General features: G+C 42.7%; 1 protein-coding gene across 8 annotated transcripts in view; it reads right to left on the reverse strand.

Annotated features, from left to right (window-relative positions):
- The window catches only part of Top3a (DNA topoisomerase III alpha), a 47,402-nt gene that overhangs the window by 9,311 nt on the left and 11,798 nt on the right, over positions 1-26,293 (reverse strand). For 4 of the 8 annotated variants that reach the window (XM_027427273.2, XM_027427274.2, XM_027427279.2 and 1 more), the window contains 13 exons: positions 18,425-18,484; positions 16,539-16,612; positions 15,677-15,752; positions 12,865-12,973; positions 11,547-11,690; positions 11,261-11,431; positions 10,893-10,993; positions 8,027-8,101; positions 6,071-6,153; positions 3,671-3,878; positions 2,354-2,539; positions 2,093-2,222; positions 80-193 (listed from right to left, as the gene is read on the reverse strand). In XM_027427273.2, the coding sequence (XP_027283074.1) occupies positions 80-193; positions 2,093-2,222; positions 2,354-2,539; positions 3,671-3,878; positions 6,071-6,153; positions 8,027-8,101; positions 10,893-10,993; positions 11,261-11,431; positions 11,547-11,690; positions 12,865-12,973; positions 15,677-15,752; positions 16,539-16,612; positions 18,425-18,484 (1,531 nt within the window). Of the gene's footprint in view, positions 1-79; positions 194-2,092; positions 2,223-2,353; positions 2,540-3,670; positions 3,879-6,070; positions 6,154-8,026; positions 8,102-10,892; positions 10,994-11,260; positions 11,432-11,546; positions 11,691-12,864; positions 12,974-15,676; positions 15,753-16,538; positions 16,613-17,194; positions 17,318-18,424; positions 18,485-26,293 lie in introns of those variants that run through there. The other 4 variants (XM_035448294.1, XM_035448295.1, XM_027427275.2 and 1 more) reach the window with 4 other exon arrangements.

Raw genomic sequence — 26,293 nt, forward strand, 5'->3', positions numbered from 1 at the left:
AGGTTCTAAATGACACCACCAGGAATTTGAACACTTTGACTTCCCCATTGTTGGCACCCCAACCTCCCTCCTGCTTTACCTTCCACAAGTCCCATGCCCAGGTGCCCAGGGAGGAACCGCTTGTCTGAGGTAAGTCCCACATACATCCGGGCTTTGATGGTTTCAATGTGTTCTGCATGAGTTGCATCAGTACCTAGAAACCATTTCCTTATCATCATCATCATCATCATCATCATCATCATCATCATCATCATTGTTGTTGTCATCACCGACAGGGTCTAGTGTTGCCCCAGCTGCCCTTGAACTTGCTATGCAGCCAAGGCTATCCTTGAACTACAAATCCTCTATATCCCAACTGCTGGGATTGCAGGTGTTTGCCACTATGTCCATCTCAGTCACCACTATTCTGAGGTGATACAGAGAGCGGCACCAGCACAGCCTTGGGTACCTCATTTACCTCTTTTGCCCAGACAGCTTTTACAGGCAAGATCTCTTATTCACATCTGATTTACAGTAGCAATCTCAGAGGCCACCTTGACTCTCCTCCCTCCTAACACTCGAAGGTCTATCAGAAGTGTCAATCTCAGCCTCACAACTTTTCATTTAAAGCCTTCTCCTTTCCTGTGTCAGACTGTGGCTGAGTGCCCGTGGCACCTCTTTTACTTCTCCAGTATTGCTCTTTGTCCAGCTCTATTCAAATCTATTTTAAACTGGAGCCTGAGGGCCCTTTTAAGTGAGCTGTGCTGCTAGGAGATAAAAAAACAAAGTTTCAGTGACATGCCAAACCACATCTGGCTTATTTTTAACTTTATCTCTGCCTGGGTACACGAATGTGGATGCAGGTGCCATGAAGGGACATCAGATCTCCTGGAGCTGGAGTTACAGGCATGGTGAGCCATCTGAAATGGGAGCTAGGAACAGAACTCAAATCCTTTGCAGCAGCAGGAAGCTCTCTTCACTGTGGAGCCAACTCTCCAGCCCCTGGAATTGTACTTTGTAAAGTTTTTTGAGGCAGGATCTTTTTTTTTTTTTTTTTTTTTTTTTTTTTTTTTGGTTTTTCGAGACAGGGTTTCTCTATGGCTTTGGAGGCTGTCCTGGAACTAGCTCTTGTAGACCAGGCTGGTCTCAAACTCACAGAGATCCGCCTGCCCTGCCTCCAGAGTGCTGGGATTAAAGGCGTATGCCACCACCGCTGGGCTGAGGCAGGATCTTACTATGTATGCAAGGAATGCAAGGATAACCTTGAACTCCTGATCTTCCTGCCTACTTCACCTTCCCAAGTGCTGGGACTATAGGCCCCGCTACTCCTTTTTTAATTTTGGGACAGGGACTTCCTAAATTGCCAGTTTAATCCTGTAAGCTACAATCTTCCTGACTCAGCTCCTGAGTTATTTGTTCTTTTTTTTTTTTTTCTCTTTTTCTTTTTTTGAGACAGGGTTTCTCTGTGTAGTCCTGGCTAACCTGGAACTCACTCTGCAGACCAGGCTGGACTCAAACTCAGAGATCCACCTGATTCTGCCTCCTTAGTGCTGGCATTAAAGTTGTGTGCTACCACCACCCAGTCAAGCTATTTGTTTTTAATTAAAATGAACAACCAATCCAAAGGGCATAAGGTGCTCTCAACTGACCCGAGGCATAATAAATACATATATCATTACATATCTGTATGTTAACCAACACCTGTATCAAGAACACTGGAAAGCCTGGGGTTCCCAGGCTCAGTGTCAATGTGCTTGCCTAGCTTGTACAAGACTCTGGGTTCTACTCCAGAACTGTAAAAACAAACTAAAAAAAAGCACATTAGCCATGGAGTTATTTGTACTAGATATTAGCAATGTACGAGTTTTCGGAGCTTAGGTAAGTTCTTAACTTTTGCTGGTTTGACTTCACTGTCTTTTTCTTTTTGAGTTGGGGTTTGGGATGGAATCATGGCCTCGTGTATGGTAGGCAAGTGCTCTGCCACTTAATTACACTCCAGCCCTTCACTTAAACTATACAATAGGGATAGGAATATGATGTCTTCCCTGAGACCAGGTCATGCCTGGCCTACAACATGTCCAAGAACCATGAGCTCCCCACCCAAGATACTGACCGATACCATGCTTCTCCATGAGGGCAATGAGGTCAGCCTCGGTAAGCAATTGGGGTGGGCTGGTCTCCCCATCCACCATTTCCACAGTGCTGGGCTGAAAGCTGAAGCCTTGCTCATAGACAGGGAGGAGCTACAGGAGGAGCAGGTGTGGAGTTCAGATCGTTTGTCATTACACTCAGTTCAGCCCTACTCCATCAGGCAACACAGGGATGGAGCGCAACTGCTGCCCCTCTCCCTGGGCGGGGCCCACCTCCTTATCACCTTGTCACTCCAGTGATCATATGGATACACATCCAGGTAGTTACGGGCCAGAATTACTAGGCCATGGGCTATGAAGCGTTCCTGAGCAATGTCAATCTCTACAGTAGTCTCTTGCCCCTGGGCATCCTGGGAGCAGCAAGCCAGGAAATGGCGAACGATGAACTCATATAGTCGCCGTTCATCTCCCTGAAGAAAAGAGAGTTAAATTTTGAATAGAATGTCTCAAGGACCACAGTACCACTGGAGATTCAACTTGGCTTATGCCATTATGAGCTGGAAGTTTGCACAGAATAGAGCACATGGCTCTACCAGCCCTGCAACACTGTGAGTCCTTGGGAAGCTATATTCTTGCAGATTTTTTTGAGCTAAGGTCTCTTTATGGGGTTCTGCTTGGCCTAGAACTCACAGAAATCTGCTTGTCTCTGCCAGAAAACTTCACAACCCTAACCAGGCAAAGGTAAGCAAGGGATTCTTTGATATGAGCCTCATATAAACAGAAACAAGGTGAAAGCACAAGAAATTAGCCAGACGCTTTCTGAATAGAGACAGGCAGCACTGGACACTATGGCTTTCAGCTACCTTCATGCATACACTCAAGCAGTGATTTGTTGGGGGTAATATTCTGTCAGTAAGGCAAGCAAGGATTTAGTGAGGCTCACACTACTAAAAAAGCCCGGGAGATACTCACATACATATCTAGCAATCCTATTCCCCATCCCCTCCTGAGACAGGATTTCTCTGTGTAGCCCTGGGTGTCCTGGAACTCACTCTTGGCCTTCAGAGATCCACCTCCCAAGAGCTGGGATTAAAGGTGAGCGCTACCACCACCCAGCCACAATTCCCCTTTAAAGGATTCCATTTACCCACTCCATCTCCCCAGCCCAAATGTTATCATTTATAAACAGTAAACACATAATATGCTTATAAATAGCTATTTGTGTAGATTTCCAGTTACTTCCTTTCAATGAATTCTGACCACATATGTGCTGTCCCCTACAACAAATAAAATGTAATAAAAACAACTAAAGCCTAGTATGGTGGCACATACTTTTAATCCCAGTACTTGAGAAGTAGGGACAGGTGGATCTCTGAGCTTGAGGCCAGCCTGGTCTACATAGTGAAACCTTGTCTTAACATAAAGGTCAGAAAATTTAAAACAAAACAGATTCATTGGCGGCTTCCTCCTCTCCACTCTTGAAATAAAAGACATTTTGGTATCTGGGTGTTGCCAAAACCCAGAGCCCACAAAGTCCATTATTACTACCCACCCTGTACCTGTGCTGTGCTCCAGCAGGATTCACACTCAGAGAAACTAACCTGCAAGTTGCTGGTGTATTTGGTGGGGTGAATGGGAGGGTGAGCTTGATCAGATTTGTTCCCATTTCGTGGAGTGGGGCCACCTCGCTCTAGAATGTTCTGAGCAAACGCTCCCCAATGTGGATCCAGGGTCTGCTGCTCCACCAACGCAACCAGGTTCAAGTCTTTGGGGAAGATGTTTGTTTCTGTTCGGGGGTAGCTGATGTACCTAAGAGAAAAGTATACCAAAATGACATGATTAGGGCTTTTCATTGGTTTGTAACCATTGGAAGTTGTTGTCATCCACTTGACACTGCTAATGTAACCATAAACTACCTGAGCTGGTAGTTGGAGATAGGGCCCCCTTAAGGGGTGAAAAGCAGTGGGCTTTCCTGCTAGGCCATTCTAGAAACCTATAGACAAGAAAGCAGAAGCACAATGTAGGATAAAGGTCTAAGACTCTGCAGTTCCTTGTGGCCTGGGGCATACCACTGGCCCCTCTTAACAACCAGTCTGACAGAAGAACCCTGTGTGGTGTGATGGACTTGACTGTTCCAATAGCACATTCTCCTATAAGTTTTTAAATATTAACTTTGCTATTTTATTCATGTGCTTTACTTATAAGTACATATGTGCACCATCACTGTGCCTGGGCTTCCAGAAGCCAGCACTGGATCCCCTGGACTTAGAGGGAGAGATGGTCGTGAGGAATTGAATCTGGGTCCTCTGCAAGAGCAGCAAGTGCTCTTAACCACTGAGTCATCTTTCCAGGCCCTCTATAGCTTTTCTTTTCTTTTCTTCTTTTACTTATTTATTTGTTTGTTTGTTTTTGCTTTTGGAGACAGGGTTTCTCTGTGGCTTTGGAGGCTGTCCTGGAACTAGCTCTTGTAGACCAGAATGGTCTTGAACTCACAGAGATCTGCCTGCCTCTGCCTCCAGAGTGCTGGGATTAAAGGTGTGCGCCGCCACCACCGGCAGCTTTTCTTTCTTTCTTTCTTTCTTTCTTTCTTTCTTTCTTTCTTTCTTTCTTTCTTTCTTTCTTCCTTCCTTCCTTTCTTTCTTTTTAAGATTTTACTTATTTATTATGTGTATAACATTCTGCTTCCATATATGTCTGCACACCAGAAGAGGGCACCAGATCTCATAATGGATGGTTGTGAGCCACCATGTGGTTGCTGGGAATTGAACTCAGGACCTCTGGAAGAACAGTCAGTGCTCTTAACCTCTGAGCCATCTCTCCAGCCCCAGCTTTTCTTTTTTTAAACATTTTTTTTTTAGGTTTATTTATTTTATGTTTTGTATGTATGTGCAACAGGTGCATGTCTGGGGCCCTCTGAGGGAGTCAGATCCTCTGGAATTGGAGTTACAGATGGTTTGAGCCACCAAATGATTGCTAGGAATTGAACCTGGATCTTCTGTAGGAGTAGCCAGTGCTCTTAACCACCAAGACACCACTCTAGCCCTCTATAACTTTTTTAAAAGAACAGTTGATATGGCTCAGTGGTGGAATGTGTAGCATTCTAGCACATGTGAGGAATGACCTAGATTTAATCCTAGTGTTAAAAAAAGAAAGAAAAGAGAATGTTTCATGTTTTATTTTCACATACATCTTTAAAATTTACTATGTATTTTGTAGCACGATTAATAAAAACCCAGAGACAGATATTGGGTTTCAAGGCGAAGATCAGAGAAGCAAAGCAGCCAGACACTAGCTCTTATACCTCTACCTCTGGCTGAAAGGGCTGTCCTGTTCTCAGCATGGCTGGAGGATAAATCTCTGAGACTGACTACTGAATGTTCCGCTCCTATCTTATATACCTCTCTAAAGATGAGATTAAAAGCGTGGGATCCCAAGTGCTGGGATATCCTTTGTGTGAGCAGTTTCTCTAATGTTACCCTGGATGGCCTTGAACTCACAGAGATCCATCTGCCTTTGCCTCTTGAGTCCTGGGATTAAAGGTGTGTGCCACCACTGCCCAGCTTCTATAGCTAACTAGTGTGGCTGGTGAAATTAAAGATGTGTATCATCTATGGTTGTGGTTAGCTTTGCATTCTGATCCCCAGTGGCTTTACTAAATCATAAACAATATATCACTACAATATTTTATATTTATAACACTTAATTGGGACACCCCCCTTCCATGTTCTCAAGCAGTAGTAAGTGGACAATAAGGACACATCACTGCTAGGGTACTCACTGATCCCAGAGGTAGGAGGATTCTAACAGGCAAATAGCTCCTAAAGGTGCTGCCTGCTGACTGACATGTGCCAGGCCCCAGGAGAATTGCTAGGGGGTCAAGAGTAGCATTTAGTCTAACAGAAGTGTGCTAACCACTGTGTGCATGGCCCTGGAGTAAATCCATAGTGTGAAAGGCAAGGAAGGAGATGGTTTCAGCTTGCTCAATGAGCTCTTACACTCACCCTTGTGTGTAGAGCTTTTCTGCAATCCTCATGGTTTCTTTAGCATTTATTCTTAATTTCCGAGAAGCCAGCTTCTCTAGCTCCTATCAACAGAGATAGAAAAGTGAAGCTTGTGAGTGCAGGCTCAACACAAGCACCTAATTCATCTTCAGGAAGTTCTGACCCTGTCATTTCAGTTAAAGCCATCATGTTCAGAGGGGAAGAGTGCCCAAAGGAATATTCCTGGGATTTGGTTGGCCAGGCAGATCACAACCAGTAGGGGCTTTGTTTGTTTAAAATGTACTTTTAACAAACAACAACAACGACAAAACCAACCAATTAAACAAGAAAACACAAATAAGAGCATGGTAGTGCTTGGGAGGCAGAGATGGTCAGATCTCTGTGAGATCTAGGTCAGCCTGGTCTTTGTGAGTTCCAGATCAGCCAGGGCTACAGGGTAAAACTTGTTTCAAAAAACTACAAAAACATCAATAAAAAGATATTTTTCTCTTTGGTTTGAGACAGTATCTCATATAGTTCAGGCTGTCCTTGAATTCATGACTCTCCTGCCTCTACCTCCTAAATGCTACGATCACCAGCATCACATCTTCCTAAGGAAGCTAGTGAGTGGTTTTTCAAGATAATATGCAGCTGATACTTACCCAAGGAGTTAGCAAGCCTAGATACTGTGGTGGGTTTTTTTTTTTTTTTTTCTTTCTTTCTTACTTTGTTTGAGACAAGGTTTCTCTGTACAGCTCTGGCTGTCCTGTAACTCATTCTGTAGACTAGGCTGGCCTTGAACTCACAGAAATCTGCCTGCATTTGCCTCCTGAATGCTGGAATAAACGGCATAGGCCACTACTACCAAGCCCTAGATGGTGTTTTTTTTTTTTTTTTTTTTAAAGACAAGAGCTTTGTATGTAGCACAGGCTGGCCTTAGCTTCATCAGCTTCCTTAATAGCTAGGGTCACAGACAAGTGCTATTGTTCCTTAGCTGAAATCTGCCTTCCTTCTTTCCTTCCTTCCTTCTTTTTGTTTTTGTTTTTCAAGACAGGCTTTCTCTGCAAAAACAGTCCTGGCTGTCCCGGAACTAGCTCTGTAGCCCAGGCTGGCCTCAAACTCACAGATATCCGCTTGCCTCTGCCTACTGAGTGCTGGGAATAAAGGTGTACACCACCACCGCCCAGCTACAATCTGTATTTTTAATAAGTAGTCTGACAAGAGAATGAAGCTAATGCAGGCAATATGAGAACCACACTTTGAACATGACCAAAGTCTCAAAATTACCCCTAGACACTGGAAAACATCCTTTGATGCTTTCTAATACCCTGAGCCGTTTCTTTCTATTGACAATCTGACAAAAGCTGGGTATGGTAGTGCATGACTTGAATCCTACACTTGGGAGGCAGAGACAGGCAGATCTCTGAGTTTGAGGCCAGAGTGAGTTCCAAGACAGTTAGGACCCTGTTAGAGATCCCATCTCAAAAAAATCAAAACAAATAAACAAAAATTGTTTTGTTTTGTTATTCCTTTTTTTTGTTTTGTTTTTTTTTCTGAGATAGGATTTCTCTGTGTAGCTTTGGAGCCTATCCTGGCTCTCGCTCTGGAGACCAGGCTGGCCTCTGACTCACAGAGATCTGCCTGCCTCTGCCTCCGGAGTGCTGGGATTAAAGGTGTGCGCCACCAACGCCTGGCTATAAACAAAAATTTTAAAAAGGACCAACAAGACATGAAAATTATGTGATTATATAAAGTTTGCCTTATGTATCACTTGAGTTCTGCTTTTGGTCTCAAAACTTTATATAGTAGTTGTAGTAAGAGGCTGAGCTGACTCAGGTCTTCCAAGCTTTTCTGAGTGGCCTTGAGATTTGAATGATATACCTTTCTTCCACTGGGCCACAGCCCATGCAGAACTGTAGCCCCAACAACGGGAAGTAACTGTTCCTTAGTGCCTGCAACAACCTATCTGGAACATACCACAGTGTCCAAAGCTTGAGGCCTCCACTTGCTCTTTGGCTTAGATCTGACCTCTACCACGGTTGCCGTGGGATCCTAGAAAACCAAGCACACAGACCACATTAGCCTGGAGTATACCACCTCAAGTCCCCGTTGTTAGTATTCTGGCATCCACACTGGCCTATCCTTGAGGTTCTGACAGGATACATCCTCAGCTGCAGCCACTAAGAGCACCACCTGTGCATAATCACTATGTTCCCTTTTAAAAGGGCCCTGCCCACTCAACTCTCTCTCTCCCTCCTTCTCTGCCTGTCTCTGTCCTGCCCCCTTCTCTTCCACAGTTCCTGTCCTGAGAGGCTGGTCTCCCCAAGTCCCCCTTTTCCCATCCCCTTTCCCCTAATAAAAAACCCATCCAAATGAGCTTTGTCGAATGGTGTCTTTCTCGCACCACTTTTTAAATGACAACACTGGGACTACAGCTCTTGCTCAGGGGAGAATCCTACATAATATCATGAATAATTGAAACTGTGGATGCCATCACTTCCTTCCAACTTTGAAAGATATTTTCACAATTTTTTTTTTTTTTTTTTAAAGACAGGGTTTCTCTGTGTAACAGCCTTGGCTGCCCTGGAACTCACTCTGTAGACCAGGCTGGCTGAGAACTCAGAAATCCTCCTGCCCCTGCCTCCCAAGTGCTGGGACTAAAGGTGTACACTACCACTGCCCAGCTAACAAGTCTTTAAGTAGTCTAGAACTGATGCAATTCCATAGTCTGTTATCTGAGTCAAGTCTCCTACCAACACATGCTCCCTGTTACATTTTTTTAAATTTTCTTAAAATTCAGGAAAATAGGGTTGGAGTATAAGTCAGGGGCAGAGCACTTGCCTAGCATGAATGAGGACTGAGGTTCCAACCCGAGAATCACATAACTTCATACTGGAGACATGAACCAGTGAAAGTTATACAACACAAACTGCAAAACTTTCAAAGACACTATAAATGGACATGAACTTAATGGTTTGCTGAAGAGGAGATTTGTATATCATAATCCAAATTTCTCTTTCACAATAGAGTGGGGACCAGCTGCTCTTTCCAAGGAACTCAAAGTCTATCACTTGCCATTAGTTGCCACTATAGCCTAACAGAAGTACCAGAGGTGTTTATGATTATACTAATTTATTTTGTGTGTGTGTGTGTGTGGTGTGTGTGTGCACGATGTGTGCATGCCATAAGCATATGTGAAGGTCAGAGGACAATTTGCAGGAGGTGGTTTCTTCTTTTCACTATGTGGGCCCTCGGGATAGAATTCAGTTGCTCAAATGTTACTCTCACTTCATCTAGAATAAATAGTCCCCACACTACTCCCAAGCCACCTTCTATTACTTTCTCTTGTATTTCTGTCCTGGTGTTATTGTTTTCCAAAATTACCTCCTTCATTTGTGACTTTCACTTCCTCATGTGACCATTAGAAGGATGTTGGACCAAATGTTTAAATTCCTTCCCAGGTCCAGGGGTCCAGCTCTAAATGGGCTTAGATGACTCATCCTAATCTCAGAGAAAGATTTTAGCCATCTACTTGTAAAATTTCTGACTTTATCTAAAACATCTACTTAGAAAAATTTTGAGACTTGGTTTCAGGTAGCCCAGGTGAGACTCAACTAACCAGGAATTGAGCTAATCCTTTGCTTCTACCTTCCAAGTGCATGCACCGTTATACCCAATTTTCCTTGCTGTTAGATCAGGACTACTGCCTCACAAATCAGGCCATGACCTACTGCTGCCTCTCCCTTAGGACAAAGGTCTTACAAGTTCCTGCTGTAACTGTTAGCACACAGGCCCCAGGCTTCAAGTCTAGTGGGGAGAAATCCCAGACAACCCAGGGACCACCTTTGAATTATGACCCCATTTGTGCTGTGGAATACCTCCTCTGACCAAACAAAACAAAACACTAACCTATAAGAATCAGAAATTCAGCCAGGCAGTGGTGACACACGCTTTTAATCCCAGCACTCAGGAGGCAGAGGCAGGTGGATCTCTGTGAGTTCGAGACCAGCCTGGTCTACAAGAGCTAGTTCCAGGACAGCCTCCAAAGCCACAGAGAAACCCTGTCTCAAAACAAACAAACAAACACACTAAAGAATCAGAAATTCCCCCTTGTCTCCAGAATTGAAAGCTTTCCTTTAAGACTCTATCATGCTGTTTATGGTATGGCACTAAATCTCTTCTAATGCTTCTCCCATTTTAAGAGCATCATTAAGGTTGGCTGGCCATGGTCATAGCCCATAACTCTAATAAAGCTCATTCTAAGGTAATTTCATGTCAGTATCTGTCTATGAGGCACCATCAATTTCTCACACTTGTACAACACAGGGTCTCACTCCATAGAGAAATGCTAGCCTTGAACCTGCCTCAGCCTCCTAAGGGCTGGGATTACAAGCATGCACATCATGATTGGCCACTCTGTACACTTTTAGTGCTGTTTTCATACCAAGTTGGTTCCCAAAAAAGTGATGTGTGCATGTGCGTGCACACAAACACACAGACAGACAGACAGACAGACAGACCGACAGACAGACAGACAGACAGACAGACACACACACATACACACACACACACACACACACACACACACACACACACACACAGGTTCAATTGTGGAACACAGACAGCCGTCTTCAGGAGTTGGTTTTCTCTTTCCACCATCTGTTTCCGAAGGATTTAATTCAGGTTTTCATGCTTGGCAGCAGGCACTGAGGCATCCTACAGGCCCTGGGGGTATAAACTCTAAGCCGACAAGCAAGCATTGTTCAGTGGGAAATAGAACAGGAAAGTTTCTGGGAGTATATACAATGCTTCTAGATCCCTAAGCTCTCAAAGAACTACTTACCTCCATACACAACTGATAAAGGACAAGACAAGCTGTGTGGTTAAAGAGACGGTATCTTTTCCAGTTGAACTCTACAGTCCCATCCTTGTGGTCATGAGTTACTGTATTGGAGAGACAAACAGAGCTGTCTCAGAGAAGCCACCATATGACAGACAGAAAATGGTATATTACAGTGAAAAAAGAAAGAAAGCTTACGATACAGGGAGGGGTTCTAGACTCGTAAGGGCCCTTTGAGTAGCCTTTGACTACTATGATGGGCAGGGTGAAGTGCAGCAAGGCTGAATGATAATCATACCTTCAGTAAGCTCTGCAGCCCACTCGTCTTCCGGGACCAGCAGATCCCAGAGCAAATAGCCTTGGAGCTTTACCTTTAATTCTGTGGAAGACTTCTGGCACAAAAGCCTGAATGGCTTTGAACCTCTCCACAACAAACCCCAGTGTTGGGAACTGGCAACTGCCATAGCTGATGAGCTGCTCTGCCAGGACCTCAGGGAAAATCCGCTGGAGCCGCAGGGTCTGGAACCTGGTGAAGGCAGCTCCTATGAGAGGAGGGAGGAGGAACAAGAAAGCAATGAGCCATACAATTATTTTTGGTCCTATGACCTAACGCCAAGATGCTACTTATACAACGGGCAGCCCCATCAGGCTCCTCACCGATCCTCAGATCCAGCTCTTGTCTCACGTCCACTGCATCACTTACTCTCTGGTCAGGCTCAGTTAGGTTTTCACAGGCTGCCCTGACGGCACGTGGTGTGATCTCAGAGAAGCGGGCTCTCAACACCTGTAGATTGGGCTTTACTGTAGGAGAGAAGGAAGCACAGATAACAAACTGAATCATAAGTGCATCAGCACAAAAGCAACTGCTCTTCTCCCCCCACCCCCAGACAGGGTTTCTCTGTGTAGCTCTGACTGCCTGGAACTTGCTCTGTAGAGCAGGCTGACCTCAAAATCATAGAGATCCTCCTGCATCTGCCTCCCAAGAGCTGAAATTAAAGGCGTGCACCACCTGGCACAACTGTTCTTCTTAAACCATCCAGACAAACCAGTACAAGAAGCTGGTTTACCTTTCACCTATTAGTTTAAATTAACAGAATAAAAAGAACAAAGAGGGGAAGGGTATTATAATCCTTTATCACAATTTGTTTATTTTACATCCTGACTACAACCACCCCTCCCTTCCCCTCCTCCCCTCTATCTTCCCCCAATCTACAGCTTTTCCATAATCCCTCAGAAAAGGGCAGGACTTCCATGGGCTTCAGCGAAGTATGGCATATCACCCTGCCACAAGACTAAGTGCTTCCCTCTATATTCAGGCTGGGCAAGGTATTAGAATCTTTAACTTAAGTCTTGTTAGAAATAACAATGGGATCAATTTTAGCCACAATTTAGGTAAACCTTTATTTATTTTTTTGTTGTTGTTTGTTTTTTTTTTTGTCCAGACAGGGTTTCTCTATGTAGCTTTGGAGCCTATCCTGGCACTCGCTCTGGAGACCAGGCTGGCCTTGAACTCACAGAGATCCGCCTGCATCTGCCTCCCGAGTGCTGGGATTAAAGGCCTGCACCACCAATGCCCGGCCAAGGTGAACCTTTTGAGAGTAAAATTTTACTTGGATCTTTTGGCTTAAATTTAGGAAAAAGAAGAACTTGAACAGTTAAAAGATCTCATAATTTTTGTTTGTTTGTTTTGTTTTGTTTTGTTTTTTGAGATAGGGTTTCTCTGTGGCTTTGGAGGCTGTCCTGGAACTAGCTCTTGTAGACCAGGCTGGTCTCGAACTCACAGAGATCCGCCTGCCTCTGCCTCCTGAGTGCTGGGATTAAAGGCGTGAGCCACCAACGCCCAGCTCAAGAAATTATTTTTAATGACGTGTATGTGCGTGGTTCTGTGTGTGAATCAGGAGGGACTTTGCATGGAGGAATTTGGCCATAGAGCACTTAATAACCCCCATGCAGAGACACTCGGCAGTAGACTCACCAGCCTTGCATACATGGATAATCTCAAACCCGATGTTTTCACCTTCTCTGTCACAGTCAGTCCAGATCACCAGTGCCTGACAGTGCTGTGTCTCTCGTTCCAGAGTCTTCTGAAATTACAAAGGGCAAGTGCAGTGAGCAGGGAAATTTGGCTCCTTTACTCTAAAGAATCTGATTTAGGAGGCTCAGTGGCTGCTCCTTAGAACCACATGCAGCTCACAGCCTTCTGTTCCAGGGGATCTGATACCCTCTTCTGGCCTCTGGGGGCACCAACATGTATGTAGTACACTGACATGCATACAGGCAAACATTAAAAAAAGTTAAATTTAAAAGAAAGAAATCTGATTTAGCTAGGCAACATAGGTTATGTCTATAATCCCAGCACAGGGGAAATTGAGGTAGATGGCTGTGAGTTTCAGCTCAGCCTGGGCTAGAGTGAAACCCTGATTCAAAAATAAAATAAGACAAAACAAAACACATACACACAAACAACTCAAACAAAACCAAAACCAAAACAACAGAAGAGTCCATCAAGAAATGTGACTAAGGATCAGAGCTGGTCTTGGAGTATTCAAACTTGGGGGGTGGGTTTGAGGAGACAGAGCACAGAAAATTGCTCCTGGTATGGTATCTGCTACAATTCTCCAGGCCTGTGTGTGTACAGAAGACCAAGGGTTTCACACAACTTCATCATTATGATGAAATCCAAAACTCAGCTCTAAAACACGTCGCCCATCAGTTCTGCTCAAGTTCCAGTCACTGAGTAAGTTCTGCCCCATCTCCCTCCCCAGACAGAGTCTCATGTAGCTTAGGCAGGCTCTGCACATCTACACAGTTGAGGATGATCTTCAACTCTGGCTTCTTCTATCTCCACCTCCCCAGTGCTACCATACCTGGTTTATGGAGTATGAAGCACTCTACAAAATGAGCTACCTTCCCAGAGTTTCAGTCTAATAAACTTTCGTAGTTAGAACTAAGTGCCTTGAACTGGTAATTCACCCTCCACCCCCCGTTATTATTGTTGTTGTGTGGGAGGGCATGTGGATGCCACAGAACAGCTTTGTGGAGTCAGTTCTGTTCTTTCACCTTAGAAAATATTTTAAAATTTTTATTATTTTTAATTATGTGTATATGTGTGTTTGTGTGTGGGTTTTGCGTATTTGAAGGCAGGAGCCTGATAGGGCTGGAGGTATTGGATCCCCTTGAGCTGGAATTACAGGTGGTTATGTGCTGCCTGATGTGTGAGCTGGGAATTGAACCTGAATTATTTTGAAGTGGAGCATGTGCTCTTAACCACAGAGAGCCATCTCTCTAGGCTGGTGTTTTTTTGTTTTGTTTTGTTTTTTCATTTGTGCATATGTGTGCGTCTGTGTGAGTACATACCACTGATATGTGGGTACCTTTAGAGTCTAGAAGAGGATGTTAGATCACTTGGAACTGGAGTTACAAGCATCTCAGAGCAGCCCACCTGGATGCTGGGAAATGAACTTGGGTCCTTTGAAAGGACAGGAAACACTTTTCAGCACTGGGCCACACCAAGCCCTCTTTCAACCTCTACATTGGTTCCTAGCAGTGAACACAGGTCACCAGGCTTTTGCTGGCCTGACAGTTTTCTTTTCTTTAAGACAGGGTTTCCTCTCTGTTCCTTGGCTGTTATGGAACTCACTCTGTAGACCAGGCTGGCCTGTAACTCACTCCCCCACTGCCCGGTTTCTTTTTTTTTTTTGTAAATCTTTTCAAGAAAAGGTCTTGCTAAGTAGTCCTCACTGGTCTTGAACTTGCAATGATCCTCCTGCCTCACCCTTGGAAGTAAGACATGTGGGTCCATATGACTCCATTTTATTTCGAAGCTTCTAGAGTTTACCTAAGGGTGAGATGGGGGCTAGAATTAATTATTTAGTAACATTTATTCTTTGAATTTCATTTTAGAAGTTCCTTGGGTACTTACTTATACAGCTCATGCCTATCATCCTAGCACTTTGAGAGGAAGAGATAGGAATCTGTGTAAGGTGAGCCAACCTGGGCTACACAGCAAGACCATGTCTTCCAAACAGTGTTGTGGGAATTCTTTCCGCCAATAGCTTTGGGGTACCGGCCTTAGAAGGTGGCCTGAGGTGCTACATGAGGACTGAAAAGCTGAAGGAGAAAGTGCACTCTCTCTTGCTCTGGCTCATGCTTGGCATGGTGAGAGACCCAAGTGACAAAGAGACGGAGCAGGATCGGGGGTGGCTTCAGCCTTCCTCAGTATCTGTGTGTTTGTCCTTTTCATTGCACCTTTTAATAAAGAGATGGCTCAGAGGTTAAGAGCACTGGCTGCTCTGCCAGAGGTCCTGAGTTCAATTCCCAGCAACCACATGGTGGCTCCCAACCATCTATAATGAGATCTAGTTCCCTCTTCTGGCATACAGGCATATATGTAGGCAGAACACTGTATACAAGATAAACAAATAAATCTTAAAAAAATAAATAAATAAAAAATAAATTGGTTTTTATACCTTGTGAGTTCATGCTTCAATACAATAGGTGGAGAAAACATTTTACAGTCATGATACTGGTTGGGTGTGGTGGTGTACACCTCTAATCCCACCAGAGGCAGGTGGATCTCTATGTGAGTTTGAGGCTAGACTGGTCTACATACTATATTCCAGGCCAGCCAAGATTACATAGTGAGATTCTGTCTCAAATAAATAATCAATTAATTGTGGTACTGAACTTGGTGGGAAATTCCAATGCATTAAAAATATAGAAATCACTGAGTTCAATGACTTCTAGTTGTTTTAATCTCAGCGTCACATATCTTCCAAAGATCTTACCTTGATGTCTATAAAATTTTCTGGACAGTACTTTTCAATTTCTGCTTCAAAGAGGACTAGGGGATTGCAGCTCTGCCTAGAATAGAAACGGAAGTTCAGAGGCCTTTACCATCATGGACAGAGAGCCCTCTCCATTAAGAACATCTAACTACAGCAGGCGCACAGGCGGCCTCCTATAGGAAATGGCCTGGAGAGCTCCAAAAACAAAAAAACAAAAACCAATCAAACGAAAAAACCAAAAAAATAAGGCTAGGCAAGGTAGCATGTGCCAGACATCCAACACCTTGGAAACATTAAGTCAGAAAGCCGGGAGATAGCCCATGTCTCAAAAGAGAAAGGACTGAAAAAGCCAACGCACCACCCTCAAAAAGCAAAAACTCAAAAAAAACTCAAAAAAACAACCAAACCAAAACCAGAAAATGAGGCTAGGCAGGGTAGCATGTGCCACACATCCAGCTACTTGGGAACGCTAGTCAGAAAGATTGGAGATAGACTATGTCTCAAAACAAGAGAGAAAGGAAAACTGACAGAGGATTAAAAGTAAAGCTATGAGCTTCTGCATAACACACTGTCCACTCCCCCAAGCAGATTGACAGGAGATGCAGAGAAGAAACTCGGGAGTCTGTTTATGCACATCTGCAATGGAATAAATGCAATCCAGACTGGACTGAAAAGAGTCTATTAGGGGTATTTATTCTAAAGGTATGATAAAAAAAACTTATAGCAGGTCATATAACCCTAGGTAATTTTAGTATTATAAATTAGTATTTACAAATTATTATAAATGACATGGCAACATCAACATGCTTCAAAATCCCTGTGATATTTGTCACAACTTACTTCCCATACTAATTGTACTGACCATTTCCGAAACCTCATCTGGAAATCATGAGCCAGCAAATGTCCAGACACTGAAGTCATTATCATAGTAACATTCTGAGTAACAACAAAATGAAAGTTAGTCTTTCTGTAGTTATACTTTGCCAAATCATTCAATGGAAAGGGAAATAACAGACAATGAACAGAACTAAGAACAAGCACAACTGATGGAAACAAAGGACCACAAATTTAACTCTGAAAAACCATAATCAGTGGCACAACCACATTCAATTCACCAGTGCCCCTGCCCCCATTTGTTGAGAAGGGTCTCTCTATGGTCCTCACTGTCCTGGACCTCCCTATGTAGAACAGGCTGGTCTCAAACTTACAGAGATCCTCTTGATTGTTGAGATTAAAGGTGCATGTCACCATGACCCACTACCGTCCTTTAATTTTTAAAAAAATGTATTTATTTTACTTTATGTGTATTGATTATTTTGTCTGTATGTATGTGCACCATGTGCATATCTGGTGCTCATGGAAGTCAGAAGAGGGCACTATATCCCCTAGAACAAGAGTTAGGGTGGTTGTGAGCCTCTGTATGGGTGCTGGGAACAGAACCCAGGTCCTCTGCAAGAGTGCCAAGTGCTCGTAAGTACTGAGTCATCTCTCCAGCCCCAACAATCACCATTCTAATACCAGTTCCATGATGCCTTTTGGATCATTTTAGATTTCCTTAGGAGGTCAGGCATAGTGGCACATGCTTTTTGATCCCAGTACTTGGGAGGTAGAGGAAGATAGATCTTTGTGTGTTCCAGGCCACCCAGGATTATATAGTAAGAGCCTATTTGAAAAAAAAAAAAAAAAAATCCTCAGGGACGAGAGTTATAACTGTCATCAAGTGGTTAAGTACTTGGTTTGAGGTCCTATGTTCCTTCCCCAACACAATGTTTTGGAATGTGTGTAGTAGAGAGATGAGATCCTCAAATTACTATATATTAACTTCTTTCTTGTTAAACAGTGAAGACAGGACCATATTCTATTAAAGATATCTCCTTATGTTATAAAATTATCAGAAATGGGGATGTATAGCATAGTTGGTAGAGCACTGGCCTATGATATTCAAAGCCCTCAGCCTAGTCTCCAGCATTGTATAACCAAACATGAAGGTGTATGTGTATAATCTCAGCACTTGGGAGGTAGTGGCAAAATGATCAGTAATTCAAGAAAATCTTCAGTTACACAGACTACATGATCACTTGTAACCACAGACCTTTATTTATTTGTTTGTTTGTTTATTTATACATATTTTTGCTTTTTCTAAGGGCTTCTCTCAATTGAGGTTCCCTACTTTCAGATGACTAGATTGTGTCAAGTTGACATAAAACTAGCCAGCACACAGGGCTATGTAGTGAGACCTTGTTTCAAAAAATAGAAGGGGCTGGTAAGATGACTCAGCAGGTAAACACTCTTGCTTTTTAAGCCTAATGACCTGAATTCAACTTCTGGAACTCACATAGTGGAGGGAGAGAACCAGCTGCTTACATGTTTCTTAACCTCCACATAGTAAATGAATAAGTTAATTAAAATAAATAAATATGAAAAAGTAAAGGAAAAAAAGCTGACATGTCCTTGCAGATCCCTAGATCTTCTCTAAATTGCTTGTGTTTTACCTAAGTTATAAAGGTTCAGCCAGGCAGTGGTGGCTCATGCCTTTAATCCCAGCACAGAGGAGACAGAGGATCTCTGTGAATTCAAGGGCAGCTTAGTCTACAAAGTGAGTTCCAGGACTGCCAGGGCTGTTACACAGCTAGTTGCAACTTAAAAATAACCCTTCTGTCTCAGCTTCCTAAATGCTTGGATTACATTACAGGCTAGCCATCATGCGGGTCTTATATGTCAGCTTTATGATGGAAACACTCTACCTACCTGGCCATATAGATGATAGTCAAATTCATAAATCTTGTTGAATTTAGAAAGGCCTTCTTTCTGTAAAGCACAAGAAAAATATGTAAAAGTTTAAAATCATATTAATAAAACAAATGACTCCTCAACATAAAGAATGAACAATACTAAAGAGGATACTAAAAAAGCAAATGCAACTTGACACTTCAGCATTCAAGCGGCTATTATAAGCTTGTATTATAAGTATTATAAGCTTGAAGCCTGCCTGGGTTATAGAGACCAAGTTTAAACAAACAAACAAACAAACAAACAAAAATACTATTTCCTGAACAAAGAGTAAGCAGGTTGGGCTGTAGCTCAATAGAAGACAGTTTGCCTAGCGTGCACAAAGCCATAGATTCAGTCTCTAGTTGTGTGTGGGGCACGAATTCAGTCCCAGTATCCAAGAGGCAGAGGCAGGTGGACTCTGTGAGTTCAAGGCCAGCCTGGTCTACATAGTGAGTTCTAGGACACCAAGGGCTACACAGAGAAATCCTGTCTCAAATAAAAGGATGGAAGGAAGGAAGGAAGGAAGGAAGGAAGGAAGGAAGGAAGGAAGGAAGGAAGGAAGGAAGGAAGGAAGGCTAGATAATTAGGATCATTTATTAATATAGCTACCAAGCATTAAATCTATAGAGTTAGTATGCTAGAAGGTAAATTTTGAATCAAGCTAACAGAACGCAGATGATAAAATAGACAGATCCAAGTTCACATGACAAATCAATGGGAGGCTCTTGTCCATCTGTTCCTTTCTCTCCCTACATTTTTACTATTTCAAGATCATACAACCATTAAAGCAATAAACTTGTAACTCATGTCACTGACTTTTTTTGAGCCTCAATTTATACCTAAAGTAAGTAATCTTTGAGGTTCCTTTTGATTCTGAAACCCATTCTTCAGCTACAGTTAGGAAGGAACAAGAACTTCTCAGTACCCAAGCTCCCCCAAGCTCAGTACCCAAGCCATCAGCAGCTTCTCATCTGCTATATGTACAGGCAGAGTACAGCAGTAAGTCTGCCTGGAGATTAGGGGACACTCCAGGCCCACAAAGATACAATAGAAGACTCTCCTTCAGTCTCAAAAATACAAATTCTCTTCGTAGAACACTAGGTAAATTAGTCTTGGAGGCAAAATGGTATGTGTGTTTTTTTTGTTTTGTTTTCTCTTTTGGGTAGCTTGGAATGGCACCAGGGCTTGAAGCATAGTTGGCTATACTCTCAAACTTGGAAGGGCGAATTTTGAAAGGGAAATTATCAATATCTGATAACTACAAGTACAGTGTTGATAAACTCTAGGAAAAGGCTGGGTTTATAATCCCAGATGCTTATAAAGTTTAGGTAGGAGAATTGAAAGTTTAAGGCCATCCCTGGGAACCTGGTGAGCCCTGTCAAGGTAAAAAGTTTAAAGATGACTAGGCACAGTTCAGTCAGCAACCATGAGGAACAGAGTTTGGAATCCTAGTACCAATGTCCCCAGCTGGGTGCTAGATGCAGTGGCCCCTGTAAACCTGACACTGGGGAGAGAGAATCAGAGACAGGAGGATCCCTAGAATTTTCTGGCCAGCTAGCTTAGTCAAGTGGGTGAGTTCCAGGTTCAAGGAGAGACAGGTCAGAAAAAAAAGGTGAAGAACAATACATGAAGATATCATCCATTATTCTCCAGTCTCTATGGGCACACACATTTGCATAAACAAAATGTGGTTTGAGTGAGAATGGTCCCCATAGGCACATATATTTTAATGCTTAGTCACCAGGGAACGGAACTCTTTGAAAAGATTGCAAAGATTAGGAGGGTGGCCTTGTTGAAGGAAGTGTATCACTGGGGGCTTAGAGGGTTTCTGAGACCCACTCAGTCTCTCTCTGTCTGATAAGGATGTAAAAGCTCTCAGCTACTTCTTTAGCATCATGCATGCATGCCTGTGTGTCATCATGCTCCCAACTATAATAATAGACTAATCCTCTGAAACTATAAGCAACACCCAATTAAATGCTTTCTTTTATAAGAGTTGCCTTGGTCATGGTGTCTCTTCACAGCAATAGAACAGTAACCAAGACATAAACACACACACACACACACAATCACAAATGCCCACATGCAGGCACTTGAACCCCAAACACAATAATACACTGGGTATGATGATACACACATTTAAAGCCAAAAGTTGACATGTGGAGAGAGAAGGACAATGAATTTAACGCTATCTTTAACTATATAATGAGTTCAATGCCAACCTGGTTACATGAAAACTGGGCTTAAAGATGAAAAAAAAGGAAAAACAACCAAAAGAGGAAAGCACGTAGTATAATATTTTCTGACCTTTTTTATTGTTCTTCTATAATTTGATCTCATTCTTTTTTCTTTTATGTAAGTAAATGAAGATGTAGGAGGTGGGCTGGGCGGTAGTGCCCACACCTTTAATTCCAGCACTTGGAAGGTAGGGGCAGATTGAGACCAGCCTGGTCTACAGAGTGAGTTCCAGGACAGCCAGTGCTACACAGAGAAACCCTGTCTCCACCACCCCCACCACAAAAAAAAAAAAAAAAAAAGAGGAAGAAGAAATAGTAGTAGTAGTCAGGGGCTGGAGAGATGGCTTACTAGTTAAAAGCACTGGCTGTTCTTGCAGAGGACCCTGGTTCAATTCCTAACACCCACATGATGAATTAAAACCATCTGTAACTCCAATTCCAGGGGATCTGACACCCTTTTCTGACCTCTGTAGTCACCAAGCACACATGGTATAGACATACATACAGGCAAAACATTCATACACATAAAATTTAAAAATAAAAAAGAGGAAATAAATATCTTCTTTAATCAATGAGACTAAGAGCCACAGAAGGTAACCCTGATAATAATAGCATCTAGTAAACTTTGTTTTAAAGACAAGAGACTCATGTGGCCTAATCTGTCCTCAAATTTCAGCAGCCAAGGATGACTTTGAATGTCTTAACCTCTTGCCAGTGCTGGGATTACAGATGTGCACCACCATGCCTTTTCTATTCCAGTAAACTAGCATAAAACTAGCTGGGTAGAGATGGCACACACCTTTAATCCCAGCACTCTAAAAATAACAACAAAAAGATATATTTTATGATTCTATTACTAGGTTCCTTTCTTTCTTTCTTTCTTTTTCTTTTTATTATTATCATTATTATTATTATTATTATCATTATTATTTTGGTTTTTCAAGACAGGGGTTCTCTACATGACAGCTTTACCTGTACTGAAACTAGATTTGTATACCACACTGGCCTCAAACTTAGAGATCCAACTGCTACTGCCTCCTGTGTGCTGGGAATAAGGCATGCACCATCACCACCTGGCTTTAGCCACAGTTCTTAGGGAGGTAGTATAATATAGAATAGATAGACAAACAGCTAGATAACTAAACTCACTGATGACAGAGATGTGAGAACAAATGAGATAAAAAGGCTGAGAAGAGAATAGGTAGGAGGATGCCTGGGAAAGACATCCACAAAAGAGACGACAACCTTTAGAATGTCTTTGTATTTATTTTTTTCCTTTAAAAGATGAATTGGGCTGGAGAGATGATTCAGTGGCTAAGATCACTGGCAACTCTTCTGGAGAGCCCAGTTTCAATTCCCAGTGTCCACAAAGAGGCTCACAACTGTCTGTAACTCCAGACCCAGGGGATTCAATGCCCTCTTCTGGCCTCCACAGGCACTAGGTACATACATGGTACACTTACATATGTTCCGGCAGAACATCCACACACATCAAAAAATTTAAATTAAAACAAACAAACAAAAGATGAAAAGTAAAAGCCAGTCATGGTGATGACTTTAACCCCATCATTCAGGAGGCAGAGGCAGGTGAATCTCTGTGCATCTGAGGCCAGCCTGGTCTTCAGAATGAATAAGTTCCAGGTCAGCCAGAGCTACTCAATGAGACTGTCTCAAGAAAAAAATAAAATAACATAAAAAAAAAAAAATAGAGAGATGACACAACAGGTTCAGTTCCCAGCATCTACACTGGATGGTTCACAACAACCTGCATCTCCAGGGGACCTGAACCCTTCCTCTTCTGAACTCTTCAGGCACCTCTACTCTCACATGTACACACTCACATTCAGACATACATATATATACATAATTAAGTCAGTAGACACCTGAAAAATGGAAAACAACATTTGGTTGGCCACTAGACAAGGCACAGATGCCTGTGTTCATGCACCTTTAAAGTGTTATTTCCTGGGCTGGAGAGATGGCTCAGAGGTTAAGAGCACTGGCTGCTCTACCAGAGGTCATGAGTTCAATACCCAGCAACGACATGATGGCTCACAACCATCCGTAATGAAATCTGGTGCCCTCTTCCCTTTTCTGAGATGCAAGCAAATGTGCAAGTAGAACATTGTATGCATAATAAATAAATAAAATCTTAAAAAAAAAAAAAAAGAGCACTGGCAGCTCTTCCAGAGGTCCCGAATTCAATTCCCAGCACCCACATGGTATCTCACGATCATCTATAATGAGGTTTGGTGCCCTCTTCTGGTGAGTAGGCATACATGCCAGAACACTGTATACATAAAAAATAAAATATAAGAAAAAAACATTTAAAAAAGTGTTATTTCCTTTTTGGCAGGTTTTTTTTTTTTTGTATTCTTTTCTTTATGGTGGAAGCTAAGCATGCTCAGAGGCATTTCTTTCTATCACTTTCATCTTTTATATATGCTTTATGACTTTGAGCTAAATGCCCAAAATGTGTCTATCTTTTCTTTTTAAAGTATGACCTTAAATTGAGCATATGAAATAATACAATTCCTAAGTGAATGTGTTTAAAATGGGCTGACCCCTATATGAGGTACCCTAAGTAAAATTCCCATGCTTCCTTTGTTTAAGAAGAGCACTGCTTTGGAAATGACTTCTGTGTAGTGGTATATTATTTATGATTTATTAAAGCTTGCCTGAGGATTCAGAAAGCAAAGCCAGCCACAAGCTATAGAGGTCAGGCAGTGGTGGCACACACCTTTAATCCCAGAACTAAGGAGACAGGCAGATGGATCTCTTTGAGTTTAAGGCCACCCTGGCCTATCACAAGAGTAAAGAGTAACAGAGCTCATGCTTTTGATTCCAGCACTTGGGATCATACATCTTTAATTCCAGCACTAGGGAGGTGGAGACAGGAGTGATATGGTTGGGCCGGGAAAGGAATATAAGGAGGAGAAGACAGGAACTGTCTTCTTTTGAGAACTTTTGCCCTGAGGATTTGTGGAGACAGGACTGCTATTTCAGCTGGGTAGAGGTAAGATTAACTGGCTTGGCTGCTTTGCCTCTCTGATCTTCAGCTTGAAGTTTGAACCCCAATATTTGTCTCTGGGTCTTTTATTTTTCGTGTTACACTTCTGTGCTCTTGTCTGTTGTAGGCAATAAACTTCTCCACCCCCATCCTCATTATTCTTATTCTTGGCTTTGTGTTCACCAAGATTTGAGATTTAAAACCTGTGTTCAGGCATAATTCCAAGAGGAACCCATATTTGCAAATTTATGGTCAACATTTACTTTATTTAAAATTTCCTTATAGATTTATCTTGGTTTTATGTGTATGTGTGTTTTGCCTGAATGTATGAATGTGTATCACATGCATACAGTATCCATGGAAGCCAGAAGAGGACATCTGATTTCCTGGGACTGGAGTAACAGGTAGTTGTGAACTGCCAGGTGGATGCTGGGAATCAAACCTGGGTCTCTACAAGAGAGGCCAGTATTCTCAACTGCTGAGCCACCTATCCAGCTCCACCTTTTACTCTTTAACCCCACCCCCTTTTCCCCTCCATCACTACAAAACAATCCAGAGTTTGGAACTCTGGCTTCTCCCATGGAGAACTCTGTCTTTCCATCTCCTGCCTTTTACTCTTCAAATACTCAGCTGCCAGGGACTTTATGAAACTCAATAGCTCTAACACTCTTGCCACTTACAAATCTACCTGGGGGTGGTGCAAGATGGCTTAGCAGGCTAAAGTGCTTGCCATGAAAGCCTCACAATCTAGAGTTTGATACCTGGAACAAACATAATGATGGGAGGAGAACACTGACTCCACAAAGTCATCCCTGATCTCCACACACTCAATGTAGCAAGCACTCCCCTCTTCCTTATCATGTACACACGCACTAAGAAAAGCAAAAAACTTCACCAGACTTCTGTCAATTGGTGTAGAAAAAACACCTTGCTAAAATTCAACACCCTTTCCCAATTCAACTAGGACTAGGAAGGAACATCTTCAATGTTAATAAAGCTAAGATATGTCATAGTGAAAGGATGAAAATTCTCCCTTTCAGATTAGTTACAGTTTCAGGACAGTTAGAGCTACACAGATAAACCCTGTCTCAGAAAGAAAGAAAGAAAGAAAGAAAGAAAGAAAGAAAGAAAGAAAGAAAGAAAGAAGGAAAATCAGTAACACTAGCACACCTACTCTTGGTCTTGCTCTTCAACACTATCCTAGAAGTTCTAACTAGAACACTGGCAAGAAAAAGAAATAGAAGACAACAAGATTGGAAAAGAAAAATTTATAGACAACACAACTGTTTCACTATATAGCCCTAGCTAGCCTAGAACTCACAGAGATCCCCTTTCTTCTGCCTTCTGAGTGCTGGAATTAAAGGCATGCAATACCATGCCCAATATAACATGATCTTCTCCATGCAGCCCTGGCTGTCCTGGAACTTGCTCTGTAGACCAGACTGACCTCAGACCTGCAGAAATCTGCCTGCCTCTGCCTCCAGAGTGCTAGGATTAAAGGCATGTGTCACTACTGCCTGGCAACATGATCTTTTTCAAGACAGGGTTTCAGAGGCAGCACTAACTATCCTCAAACTCATAGAAATCTGTTTGCCTCTGCCTCTGAGTGCTGGGATAAAAGGTATGAACCATCACATCTGGCCCAAAACGATCTTTTATATATGAAATAACAAAAAACTGATTAGTGATAATAAACAAACCCAGCAAAGTTGCAGGATACAAGTTCAACACAAAAATCATTACTGTGAACTAGCTATGGTACATACTCCCAGCATTTAGAAGACAGAGGCAAGAGATTTCCACAACTTCAAATTAAAGGCCAACTTCTAATTACCCTCCATGCAGGCTACAAGACCTTACCTATTTGTAGGCTACATATCTCAGGTCACCTCAGTAGGAGGTAGAGACAGGTGGATCTCTGAGAGTTTGAGGCCAGCCTGGTCTACAAAGTAAGTTTTAGGATAGCTAGGGCTGTCGCACAGAGAAACCCTGCCTCATAAAATGAAACAAACAAAAAAAGAGGGTGGGGTGGCTGTGTTCATGTAAGCATTTTGGGTGCCCCTACTGCCATGTGGTAAGACCGATACATTTCCTATGTCAGACTAAGATGGTATATCAGACCTCTATGGTGGGATATTGGTTTTGGAACACTGTATTACTTAACGTACCAACAGGGTTCTAAAGGAAACTTAACAGTTTCCCCTGTACCTCCAAAAGCTTGTGCCAAAACCAGGCAGCTTTCCCCTGCTTCCTGGTTGCTTCTTTTTTTTTTTTTTCCGAGACCGGGTTTCTCTGTGTAGCTTTGGCGCCTATCCTGGCACTCGCTCTGGAGACCAGGCTGGCCTCGAACCCAGAGATCCACCTGCCTCTGCCTCCTTAGTGCTGGGATTAAAGGCATGCGCCAATCAATGCCCGGCTCCCTGGTTGCTTCTTGATAAAGTTAACTTGTCAAAATGCAGAAAGAGTTCACCAAGGTCCCAGGGTATCAAAGTCAGATGGAGTATGTTGATGAAAGTGGCTAATTGGATAGGCTTCCCTTCCTCATGGCTGTCAGAAGGGAGGGTGGGATACAGGGAACTCAGGTATCACTGTTGAGTG

Source organism: Cricetulus griseus, chromosome 7 (assembly GCF_003668045.3).
Source record: "Cricetulus griseus strain 17A/GY chromosome 7, alternate assembly CriGri-PICRH-1.0, whole genome shotgun sequence".
NCBI lineage: Eukaryota > Metazoa > Chordata > Mammalia > Rodentia > Cricetidae > Cricetulus > Cricetulus griseus.